Source organism: Salvelinus sp. IW2-2015, linkage group LG32 (assembly GCF_002910315.2).
Source record: "Salvelinus sp. IW2-2015 linkage group LG32, ASM291031v2, whole genome shotgun sequence".
In the NCBI taxonomy this organism is placed as follows: Eukaryota; Metazoa; Chordata; class Actinopteri; order Salmoniformes; family Salmonidae; genus Salvelinus; species Salvelinus sp. IW2-2015.
In genome coordinates, this window is record NC_036871.1 from 32,245,496 (window position 1) to 32,265,738 (window position 20,243).

General features: G+C 43.7%; 3 protein-coding genes across 5 annotated transcripts; 1 reads left to right on the plus strand and 2 right to left on the minus strand.

Annotated features, from left to right (window-relative positions):
• Window positions 1-1,498: 1,498 nt before the first annotated feature.
• On the minus strand, window positions 1,499-4,026 carry zp3f.2 (zona pellucida glycoprotein 3f, tandem duplicate 2). The gene is given in 12 exon segments (XM_070436714.1): window positions 1,499-1,647; window positions 1,794-1,900; window positions 2,021-2,112; window positions 2,188-2,279; window positions 2,358-2,463; window positions 2,710-2,791; window positions 2,794-2,826; window positions 2,829-2,888; window positions 3,048-3,139; window positions 3,398-3,501; window positions 3,578-3,762; window positions 3,921-4,026. Coding segments are annotated over 11 exon segments (996 nt in total). The 5' UTR covers window positions 3,985-4,026; the 3' UTR covers window positions 1,499-1,647; window positions 1,794-1,814.
• A 215-nt stretch (window positions 4,027-4,241) lies between these two features.
• LOC111956692 (ubiquitin-like protein NEDD8) lies at window positions 4,242-6,296 on the plus strand. The gene is made up of 4 exons (XM_023977234.2): window positions 4,242-4,402; window positions 5,561-5,608; window positions 5,763-5,845; window positions 5,951-6,296. The coding sequence occupies exons 1-4, from the start codon at window positions 4,385-4,387 to the stop codon at window positions 6,066-6,068; spliced, it is 267 nt and encodes an 88-aa protein (XP_023833002.1). The 5' UTR covers window positions 4,242-4,384; the 3' UTR covers window positions 6,069-6,296.
• Window positions 6,297-6,403: 107 nt separating this feature from the next.
• On the minus strand, window positions 6,404-20,118 carry LOC111956626 (AP-1 complex subunit gamma-1). Of its 3 annotated transcripts, XM_023977133.1 has the most exons (23): window positions 19,863-20,082; window positions 19,644-19,745; window positions 18,979-19,186; window positions 17,144-17,268; window positions 16,761-16,902; window positions 16,458-16,554; window positions 16,130-16,206; window positions 15,844-15,939; window positions 15,660-15,740; window positions 15,471-15,569; window positions 15,276-15,331; window positions 13,501-13,614; window positions 13,225-13,365; window positions 12,864-12,918; window positions 10,702-10,824; window positions 10,477-10,566; window positions 10,240-10,367; window positions 9,955-10,059; window positions 9,123-9,267; window positions 8,830-8,974; window positions 8,436-8,590; window positions 8,138-8,236; window positions 6,404-8,052 (listed from the first exon to the last, which is right to left on the minus strand). In XM_023977133.1, exons 3-23 carry the CDS (start codon window positions 19,177-19,179, stop codon window positions 7,954-7,956), a joined length of 2,373 nt encoding a protein of 790 aa, XP_023832901.1. In that variant the 5' UTR covers window positions 19,180-19,186; window positions 19,644-19,745; window positions 19,863-20,082; the 3' UTR covers window positions 6,404-7,953. The 3 variants fall into 3 exon arrangements, with proteins under 3 accessions (XP_023832901.1, XP_023832900.1, XP_023832902.1); XM_023977132.2 differs by lacking the exon at window positions 19,644-19,745 and having other exon boundaries at window positions 19,863-20,118; XM_023977134.1 differs by lacking the exons at window positions 19,644-19,745; window positions 19,863-20,082 and having other exon boundaries at window positions 19,119-19,186.
• Window positions 20,119-20,243: the final 125 nt, after the last annotated feature.

A 20,243-nucleotide genomic window follows, 5' to 3' on the forward strand; every position in this document is an offset into this window, starting at 1 on the left:
TTTAGTATCAAAGTAAATTTAATTGCAAAAATATACTTAAGTATCAAAAGTAAAAGTATAAATCATTTCAAATTACTATATTATGCAATCCAAATGGCACAATTTTTTATTTATTTTAATTTTACAGATAGTCAAGGGCACACACCACTCACAGAATTTACAAATTAAGCATTTGTGTTTGAGTCCACCAGATCAGAGGCAGTAGGGATGTTCTCTTCAAACAAGTATGTAAATTGGAAAATGTTCCTGTCCTGTTAAGCTTTCAAAATGTAACAGGTATTTTCCTTAGTAATGTAGTGAAGTTAAAGTAGTCAAAAATATAAATAGTAAAGTACAGATACCTCCAAAAACTACTTAAGTAGTACTTTAAAGTATTTTTACTTAAGTACTTTACACCACTGAGGTTAGGTATAGGCCTACTATAGTATTGAGACAAAGTGAATGATATCACCTGGCAGCAGCCCATGCCTGACATCTGGAATGAGCGGAGACAAAGAGACATGTTGGTAGAGCAAAACGTTGAACTGAAATACACCAAGATGGAACTTGCTGAAGTGGAAGTCAGCTTGAAAACCAGGTGGCAGATCTGATCAGACAGAATGAAGGTAGGGGATCTCACAGCTGCTGAGCTACATGCCTACAAACTGCATTACAACTAAATAGCCTTTGTGTGATATTGGTTTTGATTGCGTGTTTAAGCACACAATGTTGAACTGAAAGCCATTGAGGCCAGACTACAGGCAAGTGAACACCTAGAGGAAGAACTGGCGAGCAAATGAAGGTCAATTATTTTGTGGATTATAGGCAGAATCTCCAGCACACCCAAAACTGATTAAGCAAAATGCAATACGCCTCAGAACACTTCCAGTAAGATGCTAAATTAATTTTAATAGTAGCTGAACTTTCAGGTAGTAATCCATCAGAACAATAGTGGGATAAAGGCATCTTTTGTTTCTTCCATTGTTGCTTCTCGGCTCATTTGCTCTTTTTGAAAGCATTGGTTCCTTATACTAACAATAAAAATGTTCTGTTGTGGAAATACTCATCTAGTATTTGATTGTGTGAGGGGCTTTTTTGGGGTACTTCAGATTACCACAGGTGTCTAATTATTTCTTACCAGGTGTCAAATTATTTCTTGTGTCAATTTGATCTTGGGGTGGCTGATGTATAGTCAACAAGAATCAGGTTCACTTATGACAATCTTTCAAATAGCTTTACCATTGCATGAACACCTGCTGTGACTATCATTAGCAAACTAATTATGCCAAGAGAAGAAAGTGTTACAGTTCAAGAGTAAACAGGACACTGGGTAGTCCAGAACAGTCGCAAAACACTGAGCACTCACATTGTGATCATCTTCTTACAACCAGATGGTCACCTCTAGGCTATTTTGTGTAGATACCGGCTCCGCACTACTGGATTTAGGGTACATCTCATCAGGATCATAGCATTTTGACAACCGACAATCATTAGAGACAAAAACCATTGTAAAGTACTCAGTACTCATTTTATTGAAACATGCTAAAGTCAAAGGACCATACTGGGGGGGGTGTAATTTCCACCACTTCTCTAAATGTACTGGAAAGTGATGCACCCTTCAGGCCACCAACAATTAGATGGCTGTGGAGACAGAAAAGACAGCCATCCCTGTAACAGGTTGAAGAATTGTTAGTAACATGCATCTCATTGCAATGACAGATGAGTCAATTACAGGTTCAAGTTCATTTGGCATCAAAGCTGATACAATTAAAAGCCAAGTGTAAACTATAGTCTTCAATGCCAAAAGCACCAACCTTGTTCTACAGTAGGATATTTTACAAATTCACTGGGGATCTGGGTTTCAGAGTTTTCACTATTGTGAGCGGTCCAAGAACAGAGTTTTGAACCAGGCCCTGGGGTTCTGAGAAAAAATATTTATAAATTACTTCAAGCTGCATTCCATCAGAAACTCAAGAGTGATCAGCTCAAATGAATATGGAACTACTGTTTATTCAGGCTTGAAATGAGCGCCTCAAAATACCTGAATCCACACCCCTCTTCAACCGAGGCTTGCAACTCGAGTCACAGCACTTGCAGAGGTCACTTTGAGACGGGTCGTCCAGCAGCTCCCATCTATGAATAAAAAAAGTTGGCTGTTGCATTGGCACTAACGTCATTATGGTCCAATGTTAAAGATGTGACCAATACTTACTCTCCAGTCTCTTTATGTAGTGGCAGGCCTTCTTTTCTATATCAAAAACCTCAGGGTCCCATGCAACAAGCTTACAATGAATATACACCTGGGGTGAATAAGAGAACAGTCAAGAGCTACAGTATGAAAACAACCCAGTCATACCGAGAACTTGTGGTCCACTCACTTCCTCGCCTAGGGCAAACTTGAAGGACTGCAGGTAAAGCAGAATAGCAGACGAGTGGTACCTAGGCAGGAACCTGGAGTTCCCAGTCTTCCCATCTGCAAGGCAACTGAAAATGCATTGTGCAATGAGCAGACAAACAGAACTTCCATCCAGCAAAAAGCCAACTTAAAATGTATTCAATACTTTAATGGGATGAATTCCCCCCGTGCACATTTTGGGTTTCGCCCTAGCACTACACAGCAGATTCAAATAATCAAAGCTTGATGACGAGTTGGTCATTTGAGTAGGCTGTGTAGCGCTAGGCAGTCAAAAACCAAATGTGCACCCTACATGGCCATGGTCTGGTACATACCCCTTGTTGGTGATGATGGGGTACACCAGGCTCGCAGAGTGCAGTTCTGGTGTTGTGGCCGCCACACACTCCTCCAAGAGCGCAGCAAGGGCTGATGGTCCTTCTGATCCACTGCTGCCAGATGGGGATGAAAGAGCCCAGGGGAAACAGGCTGGTCTTAGCCAGACCAGTAAGGTCTTCTACATGCAACAGAGGGGGGAAGGGGCGCAATGCTCATACGTACTGTACAGCCACAGGTTTCAACTAGCTTTGGGCAGTGTCCTCTGCTAGGAATTTCTTTACCAGGTAAGTTGACTGAACATATTCTTACAATAATTGTTGTTGTATGAGTCACTCACCATTGAGGAGTGCCATGTGGAAAACCAATCCTCCATGACCCTCAGCACTACCATAGGCAGGGATAAGGAATGGGGGAATCCATCCCTCAGGTCTCACTACAAGGGGGAATGTTTAGTTTAATAATGAAGGGGCAAAGGAAGATTTGATTCCAACACCATAGCTACAGTACACCCAATAGAGCCCTAAAAGGCAACATCCACTGCATTTAAAAAAAATCATTCCCCTCTAAATCAGGGACTGATTTAGACCTGGGACACCAGGTGTGTGCAATTAATGATAAAGTAGAACCGAAAGACAGCAGGCCCAGACCTCTTAGGTAAGAGTTGAGTACCCTGGCATAGATGGTTACCTTATGTAAACACACTTAATATGGTGACTAATAGCAGCAGGTTTGGGCTTTCGGTTAGGTCTGTAAGTCAGGTTGGTTGAATAGATGTGTTTTTTGCCAGTCACCTGGGGAATAGAAGGAGAAGCATTAGTCGTCGCAGGATCAAAAATGGCATACATTGGGTCAAGAGTTAGACATTACCCGTTTCTTGATGGCAACGCCATTGAGGTTGTAGTGGAATGTCGCCATCCCTTCTCCCGTGGGAAGACCAGAAAATGTGGACGGAACAAAGTGTCCAAGGAAAAGACGGGCAGCATTTTCAACCAACTCTGGACTGACCTTCCATGTCACTTTAATGGAGTGTTTCTCACAATCCACATTAAAATCTAAAAATATAAATTTGATAATGTCATCATTCACATCTCAAGAGCCAACACCACAACTTGGCTAGTCTGTTAGGCGGTCAGCATGAGATAGTAGCCTATTCAAGTTAACATGGTATCAGCGCTACATAATCATATTATGCGTTCATTATTAGACGTACCTTCATTGGCAGCGCTTGCTGCTACAACAGCCAAAACAATTGCACATTGCCAAAGGAGAGACATGACTGATGATCTAGGAGTGCCTACAAACTAGAAATATTTATGGACCAATTGATCCTCATACTTAATTCTGAACACCTGTGAGAGGTCAAGGAGCGATTTATAGACTAAAAAACTTACCAACATCATCAGTTTTGGTATTTCCTGGTCTGAAAACATCCTTGAATTTTTATGGGTTTTAAAAGTAAAAATTGTAATAGTCACATCTTTTCCCCATAAAGTAGTCCGCGGAACCTATGTCTCACAAAACACGATGGACGGACGGAATAGTGACTTACACAGGAAATAAAGTTGAATCAAAAAGATTGAACAATCTGGTTTGCTCAATTTGACAGTACCACACTAAGTGTGGATTAGGTATTTTTTTACATCGATTTAAAGCGTATTTTATGCGACAGTCAAAATGCTGATCAAGGTTAAGGTAAGACCAGCCATTTAATTGGTGGCCAAGCCCGCTAGTTTACATACTGAATGATTATCTCATCACCGATCTAGCTATCTGCCGTAGTTAAATATATGAATAGATCTGAAAAGCGCTATATAGTGGGCATCGCAGCAGGCCATTGGCATTGAAATAGTCATCCCCGTATAGAATGCAGAGTTCGTCAACTATACTGAACCACAATATAAACGCCACAAGCAACAATTAAAGATTTTTCTGAGTTACATTTCATATAAGGACATCAGTCAATTGAATTAAATTAATTATGCCCCAATCTATGGATTTCACAGGACTGGGCAGGGGCGCAGCCATGGGTGGGACTGGGAGGGCAAGCCAATCAGAATGAGTTTGAGCTTTATTACAGACAGAAATACTCTTCAGTTTCATCAGCTGTCAGGGTGGCTGGTTTCAGAGGATCCCTCAGGTGAAGAAGCCGGATGTGGAGTCCCTGGGCTGGCGTGGTTACACGTGGTCTGCTGTTGTGAGGCCGGTTGGATGTAGTGCCAAATTCTCTAAAATGACGTTGGAGGCAGCTTATGGTAGAGAAATTAACATTAAATTCTCTGGCAACAGCTTTTGTGGACTTTCCTGCAGTCAGCTTGACAATTGCACACTCCCTCAAAACTTGACACATTTGTGGCGTTGTGTTGTGACAAAACTGCACATTTTAGAGCAGCCTTTTATTGTCCCCAAGTGGATAGATTGTTTTGGCAAAGGAGAAATGCTCACTAACTGGGATTTAAACAAATTCGTGCAAAATAAGCTTTTTGTGCTCATGAAAAATGTCTGCCATCTTTTATATCAGCTCATGAAACATGAGACCAACACTTTACATGTTGCATTTATATTTTTGTTCAGTATAACTAATGTACTGTAGGTAGCTAACTAACTATAGGCTAGCTAGGTGTTACTACCTAACTAAATTAAATTGTATGACCATTGTCCTGTTTGAGCTGCTTTGCTCACCCAGTCTACATCTTAATCCAGACAGGATACAAGGCCTCACTTAGTACAATAAACAGGTGCTGTAGAACCATAGCCAGTACCCACTAATTTAGGCCAATCCTTATAAGATGTTGCTGTGTAGTGTAATATGGTATTTTATGCTCTGAAATGATCAATTATTTTACTGTTTAGACTCTCACTGGCAAAGAAATAGAGATCGACATTGAGCCCACAGACAAGGTATGAAACATCTACATTACTCTGGAGGTTGATATTAATCTCATGGATTTCCTTTCTATGTGTAATATTTGGATTACTCATGTCAGCATACATTGTTTGGGAGTGACGTCCTAGTAAAGACATTTAGCTTATATGCTTTCTTGTACACATGAAGGTAGAGAGAATTAAAGAAAGAGTGGAGGAGAAAGAGGGTATTCCACCTCAACAACAAAGACTAATCTACAGTGGAAAACAGATGTAAGTGATCAACCCTTCCAACACAATCTTGTCATGAAACATCAGCTCCATTTAATCAAGTGGTTGCATTACATCTTGGATGTTTTATCTGCTCCCATCCCTCAGGAATGATGAGAAGACTGCTGCAGACTACAAGATCCAGGGAGGCTCAGTTCTGCATCTGGTCCTGGCGCTAAGAGGAGGGCTAGTCTGCCACTGTAACAGAATACAACTCATCGTCTAGTGGGCAGTGGGGCCGGCCTTGTGCCAACCCACAACTTTCTGTCATTGTCACTCACACCATGTTGCAACACAAAGCAGCAAATTGCCACAATGGTGTGGCACTAAAATTCTTAGGCCTCCTGGGCCTCAGCAAACAAAGGACTTTCTGCTGTAATTCTTCTGTGTAGATTGTTTTTGCAACCACCTCTTGCTTTAAGTATTTTGCTTGTGATTAAAAAGGTAAAGTTGACTATTTTTGTTTTGAAGTACATGGCTGCTATTGTATGAGTGTGTGACTTAGCAGTGCATTGTAAAACTACTTTCCATATAAAGGCAGTTATAGGAATTCTAAACACATTAAGGTTTGATAACCTTTAATTAGAAATGACACAACATGGGAGTCGAAGGCAATGCACACAACAAACCGAATTCTCTTTCCGTCTCCATTTCTCCCTCTGGTTCCTTTGAGGGTAGTGGTCTAAAGGGTGGATGTTTTGCTTATTTGCACTGAATCCCATTAAAGCATACCGTTATTAATATCCACAAACCAATTTTCTATCAATGCAAGTTACTTACAAACAATTGGCAGCTGGTAATAAGGCCCAGATGTTCAGAATATTACAAAATTAATTTATTACTACTTTTGTAACCTTGTGGAGGCACTTCTCCTATTTGCATCAGCACATGTATATAAATTATTTGGTATTGCAACAAGATTTGCAATCTCATACAACCCAAGACTACCTAGTGTTAAGAACATAAGTCACCTYWTGTGCCTTTTTTTTTTTTTTTTTGCTGAAAGAGGTTGGGTAGTGTATGCAGGGCAGGGGTCAGGGCCAGTCTTTCCCCTAGATTTACTTTCCCTGGGCATAAAAAAAAACTCTGTAAGCTAAAGCTATGGCAGGGGAAACACTGGTTAGGACTGCCTGACTGGCACTGGTGCTTCAAAGATACAGCGATATGGGGGAGTTATATCATTCACAGATAACACGGCAACTCTCACCTCAAGGTCAATATACACATACACCATAATACCTCAGCTCCAAAACGGGGTTCTGAGTGACAGGCACAAGGGAAGAGAGAAGCAGATGGTAAAGAGAGGTAGGGAGAAAAGCACACCAACGGAAGGCATGTAAGTATAGATAAGGCGTAGTGTTAATGGATGCTGATCACGTGGCTCAGATAGACTACAGAGAACTGTAACAGTGAGCCACACTAGTAAGTAGATCAGTGGTCCTGGAGAGAAAGAAAAGTTGTCAAGCTTTTAACTAGTTTACAAGGTTGCACGAGCCAAGACTTCCAGCTACTCAATTAAAATGTATCCCAACAGACCCCTTTCATGTGGACAGTCATGATTGCAGTTCTCAGGATTTATTGATCTTCTGATTGGACGAGTACCACTGGCTCAGGCAGACAGCTGCATATTACTGTTACTGATTGATGTGACACAGATGACCTGCAACTCTGGAAATACACAGCGAAGCTAGTACCATGTGCAGTAGTGTCATTAATACCGCTAGTTAACCTATGCTATGGGAAATGTAATACCAGTAGTCCGAACAGGAGCTGAAAAGGTAGAATGGTGACAATGGCTTTTAGGGTGACAGAGTCTCTTGAGAGTTCATCTACATGAATCCTTGTCAAACTGTAGGGGGACAATTTCCACAGTTCACGAGGGTCAGCCATTTAGAAAAATAACAGAATTAAGAGTAATTTGAAAACTGGATTAACAGAACATCAGGTTGTAGTGTGGAATAGTTGATTGACAGAGGATCCCCTCTATATGATTTACAGGCAGTTGTTAGGTAGACTGGGTCCCCAGTCCTGGGCCTGGTCAGCTGTCGATCCTTCCACGTACATTGTCTGATGTGTGTCAGTGTTGATGGACAGGTTGATTGCAGCGGTCATTACCAGGCAGTGCTTGGGAAGGAGTCGATCTGCACCGTGTCCTGGCAGACAGAGCTCTGGCTGGTGTAGCACACACGCACCCTAATCTTCAGACTCACCTGGGGGGGAAGGAAGTTCATTTTTAGTCCATTGTGGGTGTGCGCATGCGTGTGGTGACCATGAACTGACTGAATGAAGACCCACCTTGTTTGGGTTGTTGAGGAGCACAGTCTGGGTCACCTGACCTAAGCCATGCGCAGGGATGACGTCACCACTCGGAGCCTTCATCTGTAACTGGACGCTCTGAAGGTGGATGGGAGTGCGAGATAAAGGTCATGTATAGCCTATAACTAGCACCCAGAGTTTTACAAAGGTCACAAACAGCCTATAACCCAGAGTTCTTCCTGGTCAGTTACATGGTCTAGAGGACCCTACTCYAGACGTAAAAGCTTGGAACACCAAATACAAAGGTACTCCGACACAAAGAGATGGGGAAGCAGACCTTGGGTACTGCTGCTTGCAGGGTGAGGCCAGTGATGTCCCCGTCAGTGGAGTTGGTGGCAGTGAGGGTAACGGTCATCCCTGTGTCCGTCTGTCTGTCAGTCTGTAGTTTCAGCGTCACACCGTTCTTCTCATACACTGTAACACTAGGTGGTGCTATGGAAACACAAAGAAAAAAATCTGTCACTGGGAATCATGGAATTCAACACCAAAAACAGATGATCATTAAATACATTATGAAGATGTACTGTATATTTTGTATAAAGCTACAGATGTGTTCATTCCCAAACAGTTGATATTTGACTCCATCTCGCCCTCCAACCAACTCTTTGCGACCCCCTGCTCTGCCCATCACCCTCTTTTTCTCTCCCTCTCTCAGCTGTTGTGTGTCTCACCAGGTGTTACATCCAGGCCTCCCAGCAGGTCCAGTAGGTCTCCCCCAGCCATGCTGCTAGCTGGGCCGGGTGCTGTGCTGGACAGGGACGGGCTGGGCTGGAAAGGCTCTCCAGAACCACCCAGCAGGTCCAACAGATCACACACCTTGACAAGGGAAAGCGAGGGTAAAGATTACACATTATGTAATATTCAAGAAGTTTAGCTTGAGAAAGTACACACACAGTATACAATAGTTCTATATATCCAGATAGCTGAAATACCAAAGTTTATTGCAGTCATTTTCATCACTTACCTGATTAGAAGGTTCCTGGGGAAATACTATTTCCTGTGTCAGTTTGGTTGGCTCCAACTCTTTGATAGTCCCCCCTGCTGATTCTCCATTGGTATGTCCCGGGGAGCTTTTGTCAATCACCGGCATTCTCTCCAGCACCGCAGCCCTGTGAGCACAGAGAGCTCTCTTAGCAGTGTACTGGGGTGGGATATAGTAGCTACCATGATGCAAAGCCCCACTCACTGGCAATGTACCCATACATAAAATATAATAGTGGAAATCAAAAACAAATTGTATTAGTCACATGCGCCGAATACAACAGGTGTAGCCCTTACAGTGAAATGCTTACTTATGAGCCCCTAACCAACAATGCAGTTYAAAAAAATACAGATAAGAATAAGAAATAAAAGTAACAAGTAATTCAAGAGCAGCAGTAAAATAAAAATAGCGAGACTATATACAGGGGGGTGCCGGTACAGAGTCAATGTGCGGTGGCACTGGTTAGTTGAGGTAATATGTACATGTAGGTAGAGTTTAAAGTGACTATGCATAGATGATAACAACAGACAGTAGCAGTGGTGTAAGAGAAGGGGGGTGGGGGGGGGGGGGGGTAATGCAAGTAGCCATCTGATTAGGTGTTCAGGAGTCTTATGGCTTGGGAGTAGAAGCTGTTTAAAAGCCTCTTGGACCTAGACTTGGCACTCCGGTACCGCTTGCCCGTGCAGTAGCAGAGAGAACAGTCTGACTAGGGTGGCTGGAGTCTGACAATTTTTAGGGCCTTCCTCTGACACCACTATATGCATGTATGATTGGCTAACATTGCAAATAGTATTATGTWTATTATTGGTTGTACCTCATGTGGTCGTATTTCTTGAAGAGAGCGTTATATTCCACTGCTCTCTGCTGGAGTTCCACGTCGATACAGCTGCCATAGATGCTGACGATGCTCCTAATGCGACTGCCAGAGAGGGACAGGGGAGAGAAAAACAGGCGGAAGCAAAAGCTATTTTAGTATTCGCTGTATCAGCAATGTAGAGAGTCAAGGCCCAAGACCCCACACAGTGGGCAAAAAACTGACACAGCAGTTTTCAGTTATTGCTGTATAGTAGTTCTAGCAGTGTGAGATACTGATGCTTACTCCACGTTATGTGTTATGCGTGTGCTGAGTTTCATGGTTGCTGTGAGAGCGAAGCCCCTGGTTGCTGGCGACGACATATGTGACTGTAGAACCGTTTCCAAGGCGTCCAGGACATCATCCTCTGTCACCTAAGGGCAGGACAGAAAACAGGAACTACTGCCTCYGTTTAATGACAATTACTACTGTATTGTCAATTGGTATTAATCATGATTGTGTTACAACAACCAAAGCATGTACCTGAACAGGTTCTGTCTCCTCACACTCTCCTCTCAGAAGCAGGTCTCCATACTCCCCAATACACCAGCACGCAACCTGTACCAGGGATTGCTGCACACACACAAACGTTGCACAGTTCCACAGCTGATAATCCGAGTATAACCAGGGCCTTGAGGTTTTCCTGACTGATAACACACACATTCCTTCAGAGCATGGCACACAAACACATTCATACTAAAGCCATACCACTGAGATGTCTGTAATCAGGGCTCTGTACAGCTTGTGGACCGTGTAGCAGTGAAGTTCTGTTGCGGTGGTGATGAGCTGGATCAGGTTGGGCACCGTCTCATCCCGCACATCACCCCCTGCCTGAAAGAGACAGTTCTTAGTTTGACTGAGCTTCAAGTTCCTTAGTGTCCACATCAACAACAAACTAGAATGGTCCAAACACACCAAGACAGTCGTGAAGAGTGCACGACAAAGCCTATTCCCCCTCAGGAAACTAAAAAGATTTGGCATGGGTCCMGAGATCCTCAAAAGGTTCTACAGCTGCAACCTGACCGTTTTGCATCACTGCCTGGTACAGCAATTGCTCGGCCTCCGACCACAAGGCACTTCAGAGGGTAGTGCGTACGGCCCAGTACATCACTAGGGCAAAGCTGCCTGCCATCCAGGACCTCTACACCAGGCGGTGTCAGAGGAAGGCCCTAAAAATTGTCAAAGACCCCAGCCATAGACTGTTCTCTCTACTACCGCATGGCAGCGGTACCGGAGTGCCAAGTCTAGGACAAAAAAAGGCTTCTCAACAGTTTTTTACCCCCAAGCCATAAGACTCCTGAACAGGTAACCAAATTACCCGGACTATCTGCATTGTGCTCCCCCCCCCTCTTTTTACGCTGCTGCTACTCTCTGTTAATCATATATGCATAGTCACTTTAACTATACATTAATGTACATACTACCTCAATTGGCACGACCAACCAGTGCTCCCGCACATTGGCTAACCGGGCTATCTGCATTGTGTCCCACCACCCGCCAACCCCTCTTTTTACGCTACTGCTACTCTCTGTTCATCATATATGCATAGTCACTTTAACCATACCTACATGTACATACTACCTCAGTAAGCTTGACTAACCGGTGTCTGTATATAGCCTTGCTACTGTTATTTTCAAATGTATTTTTACTGTTGTTTTATTTCTTTACTTACCCCCACACACACCTTTTTTTTCGCACTATTGGTTAGAGCCTGTAAGTAAGCATTTCACTGTAAGGTCTACACCTGTTGTATTCGGCACACGTGACAAATAAACTTTGATTTGATTTAGTACTGTCTAGTAGAAAGCTAGACAGCGGGTCCGGATCTAGAACRCTAAATAATGTTACGGGTCTGGGTCGGATCTAATTGTCCCAGGTATGTGTCATTTTAACTGACTTGCCCTGAAGAACCCGTACAGATCTGAATGTGACTGCTGCAGTACAGAGATAAATTCTATAATTTATGCTGCTGATCTTGCTTTTCACGAGAGTGGAGTCTGAAGCGTGTAGCTTGTTGTTGTCGACAAATCATAAGTCATGAAAGCGCCAATAGGCTTCAGTCATAAAGCCTCCGTGTGTGGCAAAAGTTCAGAGATATCTAATCAATGGAAGATGGAATTAAAATGACCGAGTGAAAAGTTAAAGGAGGATAGGCTACAATGACCAAGAGCCAACAGGTAGGCTGCTACTTAATATTATTGTTATTTGTAGCCAACTGTAGGGCGAGAAAGCACACAAAGAATCAATTAGTCTAGCTAACTTGCTTAACTAGCTTCTCCTGGTTTGAGGCAGTCAAGACAGGCARGACGTTGCGGTCTATCCCTCCCTTCACTTGGTTGGTTGCCGTCTCATCTCTTCCCAACTCCTCCTCCCAGTTTTACTGGCTCACACTCACAGAGTACACACGTAACTCAGCCCCTGCTAGAGCAGCACCTCTCTCTCCCTCCCTCCACTCCCTTTATCAGCTCTGGTTAATAAAGTAGCTTAAAAATTGACTTTTCTGCTGCTTCACTCACTCGCATCAGGTCTGGATCTGACCAAGTCTATAACGGAACAGGTCTAGTTGTCCTCAGGTCCGTTCAGAATGGGTTTCTATATTTTAAAATGGTATTTTGGGGGAAAGCCCCATGTACATTTCAGAACGGGTCCTTTCTGGATCCGTGAAGAACTCCACTGTCTAGACTAAAGTCAAACAGTGGCAATGTGGGGCGGCCTGGTTTCCACCCAGACGTCTTGAGGTATAGGCTAATGGGGTGAGACCAGTGAGACACATCACGGGGGTATTTTTACAATAGCTATTCATAGTTAAAAACAAGTTGTAGAGGCTCTGAACCCAGGTGATTGTGGTGCAGCATAGTGTCATTATTTACCGTGGTGAGGACATGCAGGATGGTGTCAATGTGCCAGCGCTGAGAGGGAGCATACCTGACAGAGACAAAGACTTAGTGGTCAGTGGTGCGGCTCAGACACAAATATAGACAGTCACAGAGACTGACACACAGGGAGGGCAGGCTCCTGGCTAGGCCTGTGTGTTTTGTGATGGAACAGCCAGATAGCTGTGAGATATACAGACACTGAGAGCAAGACAGTAACACGTCAATCAAAGAGACAGGGAAACATTCATATAGACAAAGACACAAAATGAGACATCCCAGCACACACAGACCACAGAGAGACTTTGTGGCATAGAGATTATTAAAGCCCATAGCCAGGCGAGGTCCAGCTCAGTACCTCTCTGCAGCGTTGAAGATGCCCGAGGTGGTGTGTGCTCGGAGCTCTGGAGGACAGCTGGAGAGGAAGAGGAGAAGCTCCTTCATCAGAGAGCGGATGTTGACAGCTGACACCAGGGCCAGCGAAAGCTCCAATGCCCGGCTGAGGGATAAACATAAATAATAGAACTATATACTGTTTGCTGTTCTCTACATTACCACACCTCCTGTCATCGTAGCTCATGTATAGGCAGCACATGGCCAGCTGGTAAGACAAGTTCAGAAATCACAACATTACCGTTTGACAGAAGCATCCTGGTCCTTCAGGCAGTCCACTATGGTCCCCCTGTGACGCTGCACTGCATTGTGGTCCGTCTGAACAATTTTCTGAAGGGAAGTCATGGAGATATACCTGTGCATGAATAAAAAGAAAGGCATTCAGACAAGTTATATTTGTGCATTATATTTGTGTGAGGGCTGTGAATTGATCAACACAATTGGTGCATGGATACATTTCACAGAAAATATACTCTGCCCAACCAAGCAACATGCTTGTGATTCTTGTCTACAAGTATCATTTCCAAGATCTCCCATCTCATATATCTTATACAAAAAAAAGTGCTGTGTGCTTTCTTCACTGGTGTTAAGCATGGCTGCTCTCCTCCAAGTTCAAGGTCTTTGAATTTTCTTTTAAATATCTACACTACATGACCAAAAGTATGTGAACACATGCTCGTCGAAAACCAAAATCATGGGCATTAATATGGAATTGGTCCCCCTTTGCTGCTTTAACAGCCTCCACTCTTCTGGGAAGGCTTTCCACTAGATGTTGAAACATTGCTGAGGGGATTTGCTTCCATTCAGCCACAAGAGCATTAGTGAGGTCGGGCACGGATGTTGTGCGATTAGGCATGGCTCGCAGTCGGCGTTCCAATTCATCCCAAAGGTGTTAGATAGTTGAAGTTAGGGCTTTGTTTTGAGCTAGTAAAGTTCTTCCACACRGATCTCAAACCATTTCTGTATTAACCTCACTTTGTGCACAGGMGCACTGTCATGCTGAAACAGGAAAGGGCCTTCCCCAAACTGTTGCCACAAAGTTGGAAGCACAGAATTGTCTAGAATGTCATTGTAGAGTTAAGATTTCCCTTCACTGGAACTAAGGGGCCCAAACCATGAACAACAGCACCAGACCATTATTGTGTGCGGCTGCTCGGCCAAGGAAACCCATTTCATGAAGCTCCCGAAGTAACAGAGGCAGTTAAAAAAAAAAAACGGTAGTGAGTGTTGCAACTGAGGATAGACAATTTTTACATGCTAGGCACTTCAGCACTCTGCGYTCCCATTCTATGAGCTTGTGTGGCCTACCACTTCCCGGCTGAACCATTGTTGCTCCTAGATGTTTCCACTTCACAATAACAGCACTTAGTTGACTGGGGCAGCTCTAGCAGGGCAGAAATTTGACTTACTGACTTGTTGGAAAGGTGGCATTCTATGACAGTGCCACATTGAGTCACTGAGCTTTTCAGTAAGGCCATTCTACTACCAGTGTTTGTCTATGGAGATTGCATGGCGGTGTGCTCGATTTTATACACCTGTCAGCAATGGGTGTTGCTGAAATAGCCACATTTGAATGGGTGTCCACATAGTTTTGTATATATAGTGCATCTGGTGAAACGATATGACAGAATGATCCCATCTAAGCCAGTGTAGCAGCTCTCCAGCAGCCGTCACACTGTCACAGGGATGGGAGCTTAAGCCTAGGACCAGACAAGAATAGCCTGCTGGACCAGACAGACCCTACTGGGACAATCCCAACAGGAAGTATGCCTCAGAACAGACAGATAAAAGGAAACTTGATATGTGAACGTGAGCCCACGACGTACAGAGAACCTGTCTGTCATTCTAAGGGCTCTAGCTAAATAATCCCACAAATAAACATTACTGACCGTGTTAAGCATGATCAGAATCCAGATGTTTGTCTGCCTCAGGCAACAATAATCTTCTAGGCAACGGGCTAGAAACCATGAAAAAGGACCAGATGAGATCAAAGGAAGAGAGAGAGGGAAGACTAACCGGATGTTCCTATCATTGTTCAGAAGAAATCTCCCCAGGATGTTCACAGCCAAGACCTGTCACACACAAAACATCTTAGATACGTTATGCAGAAATGTAAGCTACATTAGCCTCCATCACTTGTAGCACTTCCAATAGATGTAAATATACACAAACGAGAAATGTCTTGATGACGCTATCATACATGACACTTACCCTCAAGCCACTTTCTGATTTGATGTCCATGACAGTGAGAACCGTTTCATACAAAACAGCACTGCCTGCGGTCTTGCTGCTGTCTGTGTTCGTAGCCACCTGAAGGTCAATAATACATAAGCTGTGATTAAAATCTAAATAGTTCATACAATAACCCTGCATGACTATTTACTGATGAAAATACTGTACCTGGGCCAGCAGGTCATTCATGGCATCACTGGCTGTGTCATTATTGCGCCCCAGGATCCTCAGCAACCTAAGAATGCGCACCTAATGATGGAGGAAGGAGGAGGAAGAGAGAGAGAAACATGTAGATTCAGTCACAATATGCTTGTTTTTACCCCCACTCCAATTCACTATTCAAAACARTGACCTGCAGGAATGGGTCACTGATCCCAGCAACATTGTGTTCTGGAGAGTAACCCGACATCACCAGGCCTTTCATCATCAGGACCAGCTCCGGCACCGCCTGGACCAAACACACACAGAGCAGGAGTCAGGCTCACAGACCATCATCTAGGGTTGTGGGAGAATGTGTTCTGTTTTTGTAATTAGATGTTACAGTGTAAAACCAAAGATATACATTTGACTGAAGTGTAATGTCTCATGTTGAGTGGATGTACTGGAATGGAGTAGGATGAGGTGGGTGTGTGTCTTACCTTACGAAACTGCTCTAGAGTGTCTGGGTTGCGCTCACACAGCTCAGTGATCAGAACCACAGCTCCATGTAACACCCCTGCAATCGGACCAAACCATTAGGACAGGGAAATATTTGCCACACTGACACCATTTACTATAACATGCTTAATAACAGCTCACAGTCAAAATGTAAGACTACGTAGTGTCCTCAAATGTAAGACTGAAATGGTAGAGACGGACAGCCTGGTACAGAGGAGCAGACAGTGAACAGCTGTTTGATTTATTTATTTTAACAGATCGCTGGTAATAAAAATATATTTTTTAAATGGTTAGATGAAAGTGACTCACCGTGGTTCTTTTCAGAGAGGAGGGATCGAGCTGCAGGGGTGAACAGCTCCCCTAGCTCTGGTACTTTTCTCACCATGTGTACTGCACAAAGAGCTGCCTGAAATGTCAATGTCATCACGATCAGCTTCATAACTAAAATAAACTTCAACATCAGTGCACATGATTGTTTACGTCAGTCTGTTGCAATGCAGTGTTTGACAGTAGTGATCAAGATGGATAGGGTTGTGTTTCTGCATTACCAAGCTCAGCCATGATGGAAGGAGTGGCGGTGTGTGTGTGTGTGTGGCTACAGACGGTGCTCACCTTCTTCTTGATGTAGGAGTTCGAGGCTCTGAGGAGGCGGTCGATCTCTGGGGCCAGGTCTCGACACATCTCAGCCGAGCCCATACAGGCCAGAGTACACAGAGCCAGAGACTGGACATACTGACTGCTGTGGGACAGGTCACTGAAACACACAGAGAGAGAGAGAGAAGGGGTTTCATGACCATTTCTCAATTACTTTCTCCTCAAGTAGAGGCTACTAGACCACTAGTTCAATGTTTATGTAACTAATGACTACATTGATCGTACACAGACTAGACATGATTATGGAACTGTAGACAGATCCAGTTCCATCCTGATTAGCAGAGTTTCGTCTGTCTTATATGTCCCCTTTTATAGAGCATTTCAGATAAAATTGTCCTTACTTCTTGATGGAGTTAGTGATGAGCAGGCTGGCATCCTGTTTCTCGTCTAGAAGCATCATGGCACCCAGGTACCCAACACGTTTCTCATTGTACCGAGGGCTTGCAATCAGACGCACACACTCCATCTGAGACCAGATGGGGGGTTGTTAGGATACAAAAAGAGCAAATGTACCAACTCTACAGAGTCATGCCCTGACATCTTATGTACACTAAACAAAAATATAAATGCAACATGTAAAGTGTTTGTCCCATGTTTCATGAGCTGAAATAAAAGAGCCAAGACATTTTCCATATGCACAAAAAGCTTATTTCTTTCAAAATTGGTGCATAAATTTGGKTACATCCTTGTTAGTGAGCATTTCTCCTTTGCCAAGATAATCCATCCACCTGACAGGTGTGGCATATCAAGAAGCTGCCTAAACAGCATGTTCATTACATAGGTGCACCTTGTGCTGGGGACAATAAAAGGCCACTCTAAAATTTGCAGTTATCACACAATATAATGCCACAGATGTCTGAAGTATAGAAGGAGCCTGCAATTGGCATGCTGACTGCAGGAATGTCCACCAGACCTGTTGCCAGAGAATTTAATGTTAATTTCTCTACCATAAGTTGCCTCCAACATCGTTTTAGAGAATTTGGCAGTACGTCCAACCGGCCTCACAACCGCAGACCACGTGTAACCATGCCAGCCCAGGACCTACACATCTGGCGTCTTCACCTGCGAGATCGTCTGAGACCAGCCACCTGGACTGCTGATGAAACTGACTGTGGGTTTGCATAACCAAATAAATTCTGCACAAACTATCATAAACCGTCTCTGGGAAGCTCATCTGTGTGCTCGTAGTTCTCACCAGGGTCTTGATCCGTCTGCAGCTCGGTATCGTAACCGATTTCAGTGGGAAAATGCTCACCTTCGATGGCCACTGGCACGCTGGAGAAATGTGCTCTTCACAGATCAATCCCGGTTTCAACTGTCGCGGGCAGATGGCAGACAGCGTGTATGGCGTTGTGTGGGTAAGCAGTTTGCTGATGTCAACGTTGTGAACAGAGTGCCCCATGGAGGTGGTGGGTTATGGTATGGGCAGGCATAAGCTAGAGACAACGAACACAATTGCATTTTATCTATGGCATCCGGAGGCCCATTGTCTTGCCATTCATCAGCCGCCATCAACTCATGTTTCAGCATTATAATGCACATCCCCCATGTCGCAAGGATCTGTACACAATTCCTGGAAGCTGAAAATGTCCCACTTCTTCCATGGCCTGCATACTSACCAGACATGCCACCAATTGAGTATGTTTGGGATGCTCTGTATCGACTTGTACGACAGCGTGTTCCAGTTCCCGCCAATATCCATCAACTTCGCACAGCCATTGAAGAGGAGTGGTACAACATTCCACTGGCCACAATCAACAACCTGATCAACTCTATGTGAAGGAGATGTGCCGTGCTGCATGAGGTAAATGGTGATCACATCGGATAGTGACTGGTTTTCTAATCCACGCCCTTACTTTTTTATTTATTTTTTAAAAGGTACCAACAGTTACATAGCTACCAACAGTACCAACAGTTGCATAGCTGTATTCCCAGTCATGTGAAATTCATAGATCAGGGCCAAATGAAATTATTTAAATTGACTGATTTCCTTAAATGATCTGTAACGCAGTAAAATCTTTGAAATTGTTGCATTTATATTTTTGTTCAGTGTAGCTACATTCMGTATATATTTTATGTTGCTTGTTGATTTCTCTTATCAACACTGAGATGATGTAATGAAAAGCGCTGTAGAAACGAAATAAACCTTTATCATCTTAAGAACACTGTTCACTACCTGACCAAAGTGGGCGGGGTAGCCCAGCATGTGCACATACAGCAGCTTTGCCAGGTTGTGAGAGCGGGTCCCATTGTCAGCCTGTCTGAACTGTGCCCGGATGGCAGCACACTCTCTTTGGATCACACCACGCTCCTCACCCTGTGTACGGGCTCCTCTGATCACCCTGATCATCTCCTGCAGACGCACCGAAGGAGACATGGCTCTGCTGTTTGAGTGAGTGAGAGAGAGTTCAGGATGAGCTCCAACAACATCAACAAAGGTTCTTATTACCTGCCTGGTTCACTGACACGTAAGGCAAATGACAGATTTACAAGAAGACAGTAATCTGAACGGGAAAATGCATTGAGTATCGGTCCAAGCAGGACTAATAACACGTTCATGAGCGCCTGTAAAAYCACTCGCATTTCCTGTACAGTCATGAAGAACAACAATATTACTTCCGAGGTGCAAGTGGGGTTAATGATACACCTGAGAAGGTCTCTAATTCGTTTTTAAATAGAGCAGCCGTTCAGTCATTATTTACAGTGAAAAGTAAAATACGAAACGACCATGATGTACAACTAAACAACAAGCTTTACGCGATACAGGCAGCCGTGAAATATAAAAGTGACGTCAATTTTATCTTGATACAGTCAATGTAGTTAGCTATCAAATTCACTCACCTAACTASCACTCCTAGCCACACACAACACACGATGTTTTTATGCTGTGATGGCAAGCGAGGAACCACAGCTCTTGCATAGAAATTCAGTTCGTTAGGCGATCTAGTTTTAGAACATATTTAATAGAGATGTCAACCATGCATTTATTTAGCCAGCTAGCTAACGTTAATGCTCGAGGATAACCTCCGATTACATGGGAGCTTGATGCTTGTCTCTTACCTTCAGAAAGTGAAAACGCCCCTATAAAAATACCAATCCGGTTTCTTTGCTCAATAAACGGAGATGTCAACATTCATTAAACTCTTGCCTCACAAATTAATGYGCAACTAAAACTACTCGGCGGCTTATATTGGCTGGACGCCTAATGTACGACAGTACCTAAACCRATAAACTTAATCTGAAAAACATAATGGCAGCATCACTTCCGAAATCGGATCTCTGACAAGCCTTGAACTCCGCCCCTTAAGAAAACTGAAAGCTAGAGACAAATTATTTATATACACACTAGATGATTTGTAGGGGGCGCTGTGTTGAAGCCTCTTGCCTCCATCTTGGCACTCCCTCGACGGTGGAAAAAAATAGGTATAGAAATTAATGCCT

What these genes read in the sequence shown, in the direction of transcription:
- LOC111956692 (XM_023977234.2), top strand. An exon ending in ACATTGAGCCCACAGACAAG is followed by an intron (nt 5,609 to 5,762) that starts GTATGAAACATC and finishes GTACACATGAAG; the next exon opens with GTAGAGAGAATTAAAGAAAG. An exon ending in ATCTACAGTGGAAAACAGAT is followed by an intron (nt 5,846 to 5,950) that starts GTAAGTGATCAA and finishes CCCATCCCTCAG; the next exon opens with GAATGATGAGAAGACTGCTG.
- LOC111956626 (XM_023977132.2), bottom strand. Translation starts at nt 19,179, where the DNA reads ATGTCTCCTTCGGTGCGTCTGCAGGAGATGATCAGGGTGATCAGAGGA. An exon ending in ATCACTAACTCCATCAAGAA is followed by an intron (nt 16,903 to 17,143) that starts GTAAGGACAATT and finishes TGTGTGTTTCAG; the next exon opens with TGACCTGTCCCACAGCAGTC. An exon ending in CCTCTCTGAAAAGAACCACG is followed by an intron (nt 16,207 to 16,457) that starts GTGAGTCACTTT and finishes GTCCGATTGCAG; the next exon opens with GGGTGTTACATGGAGCTGTG.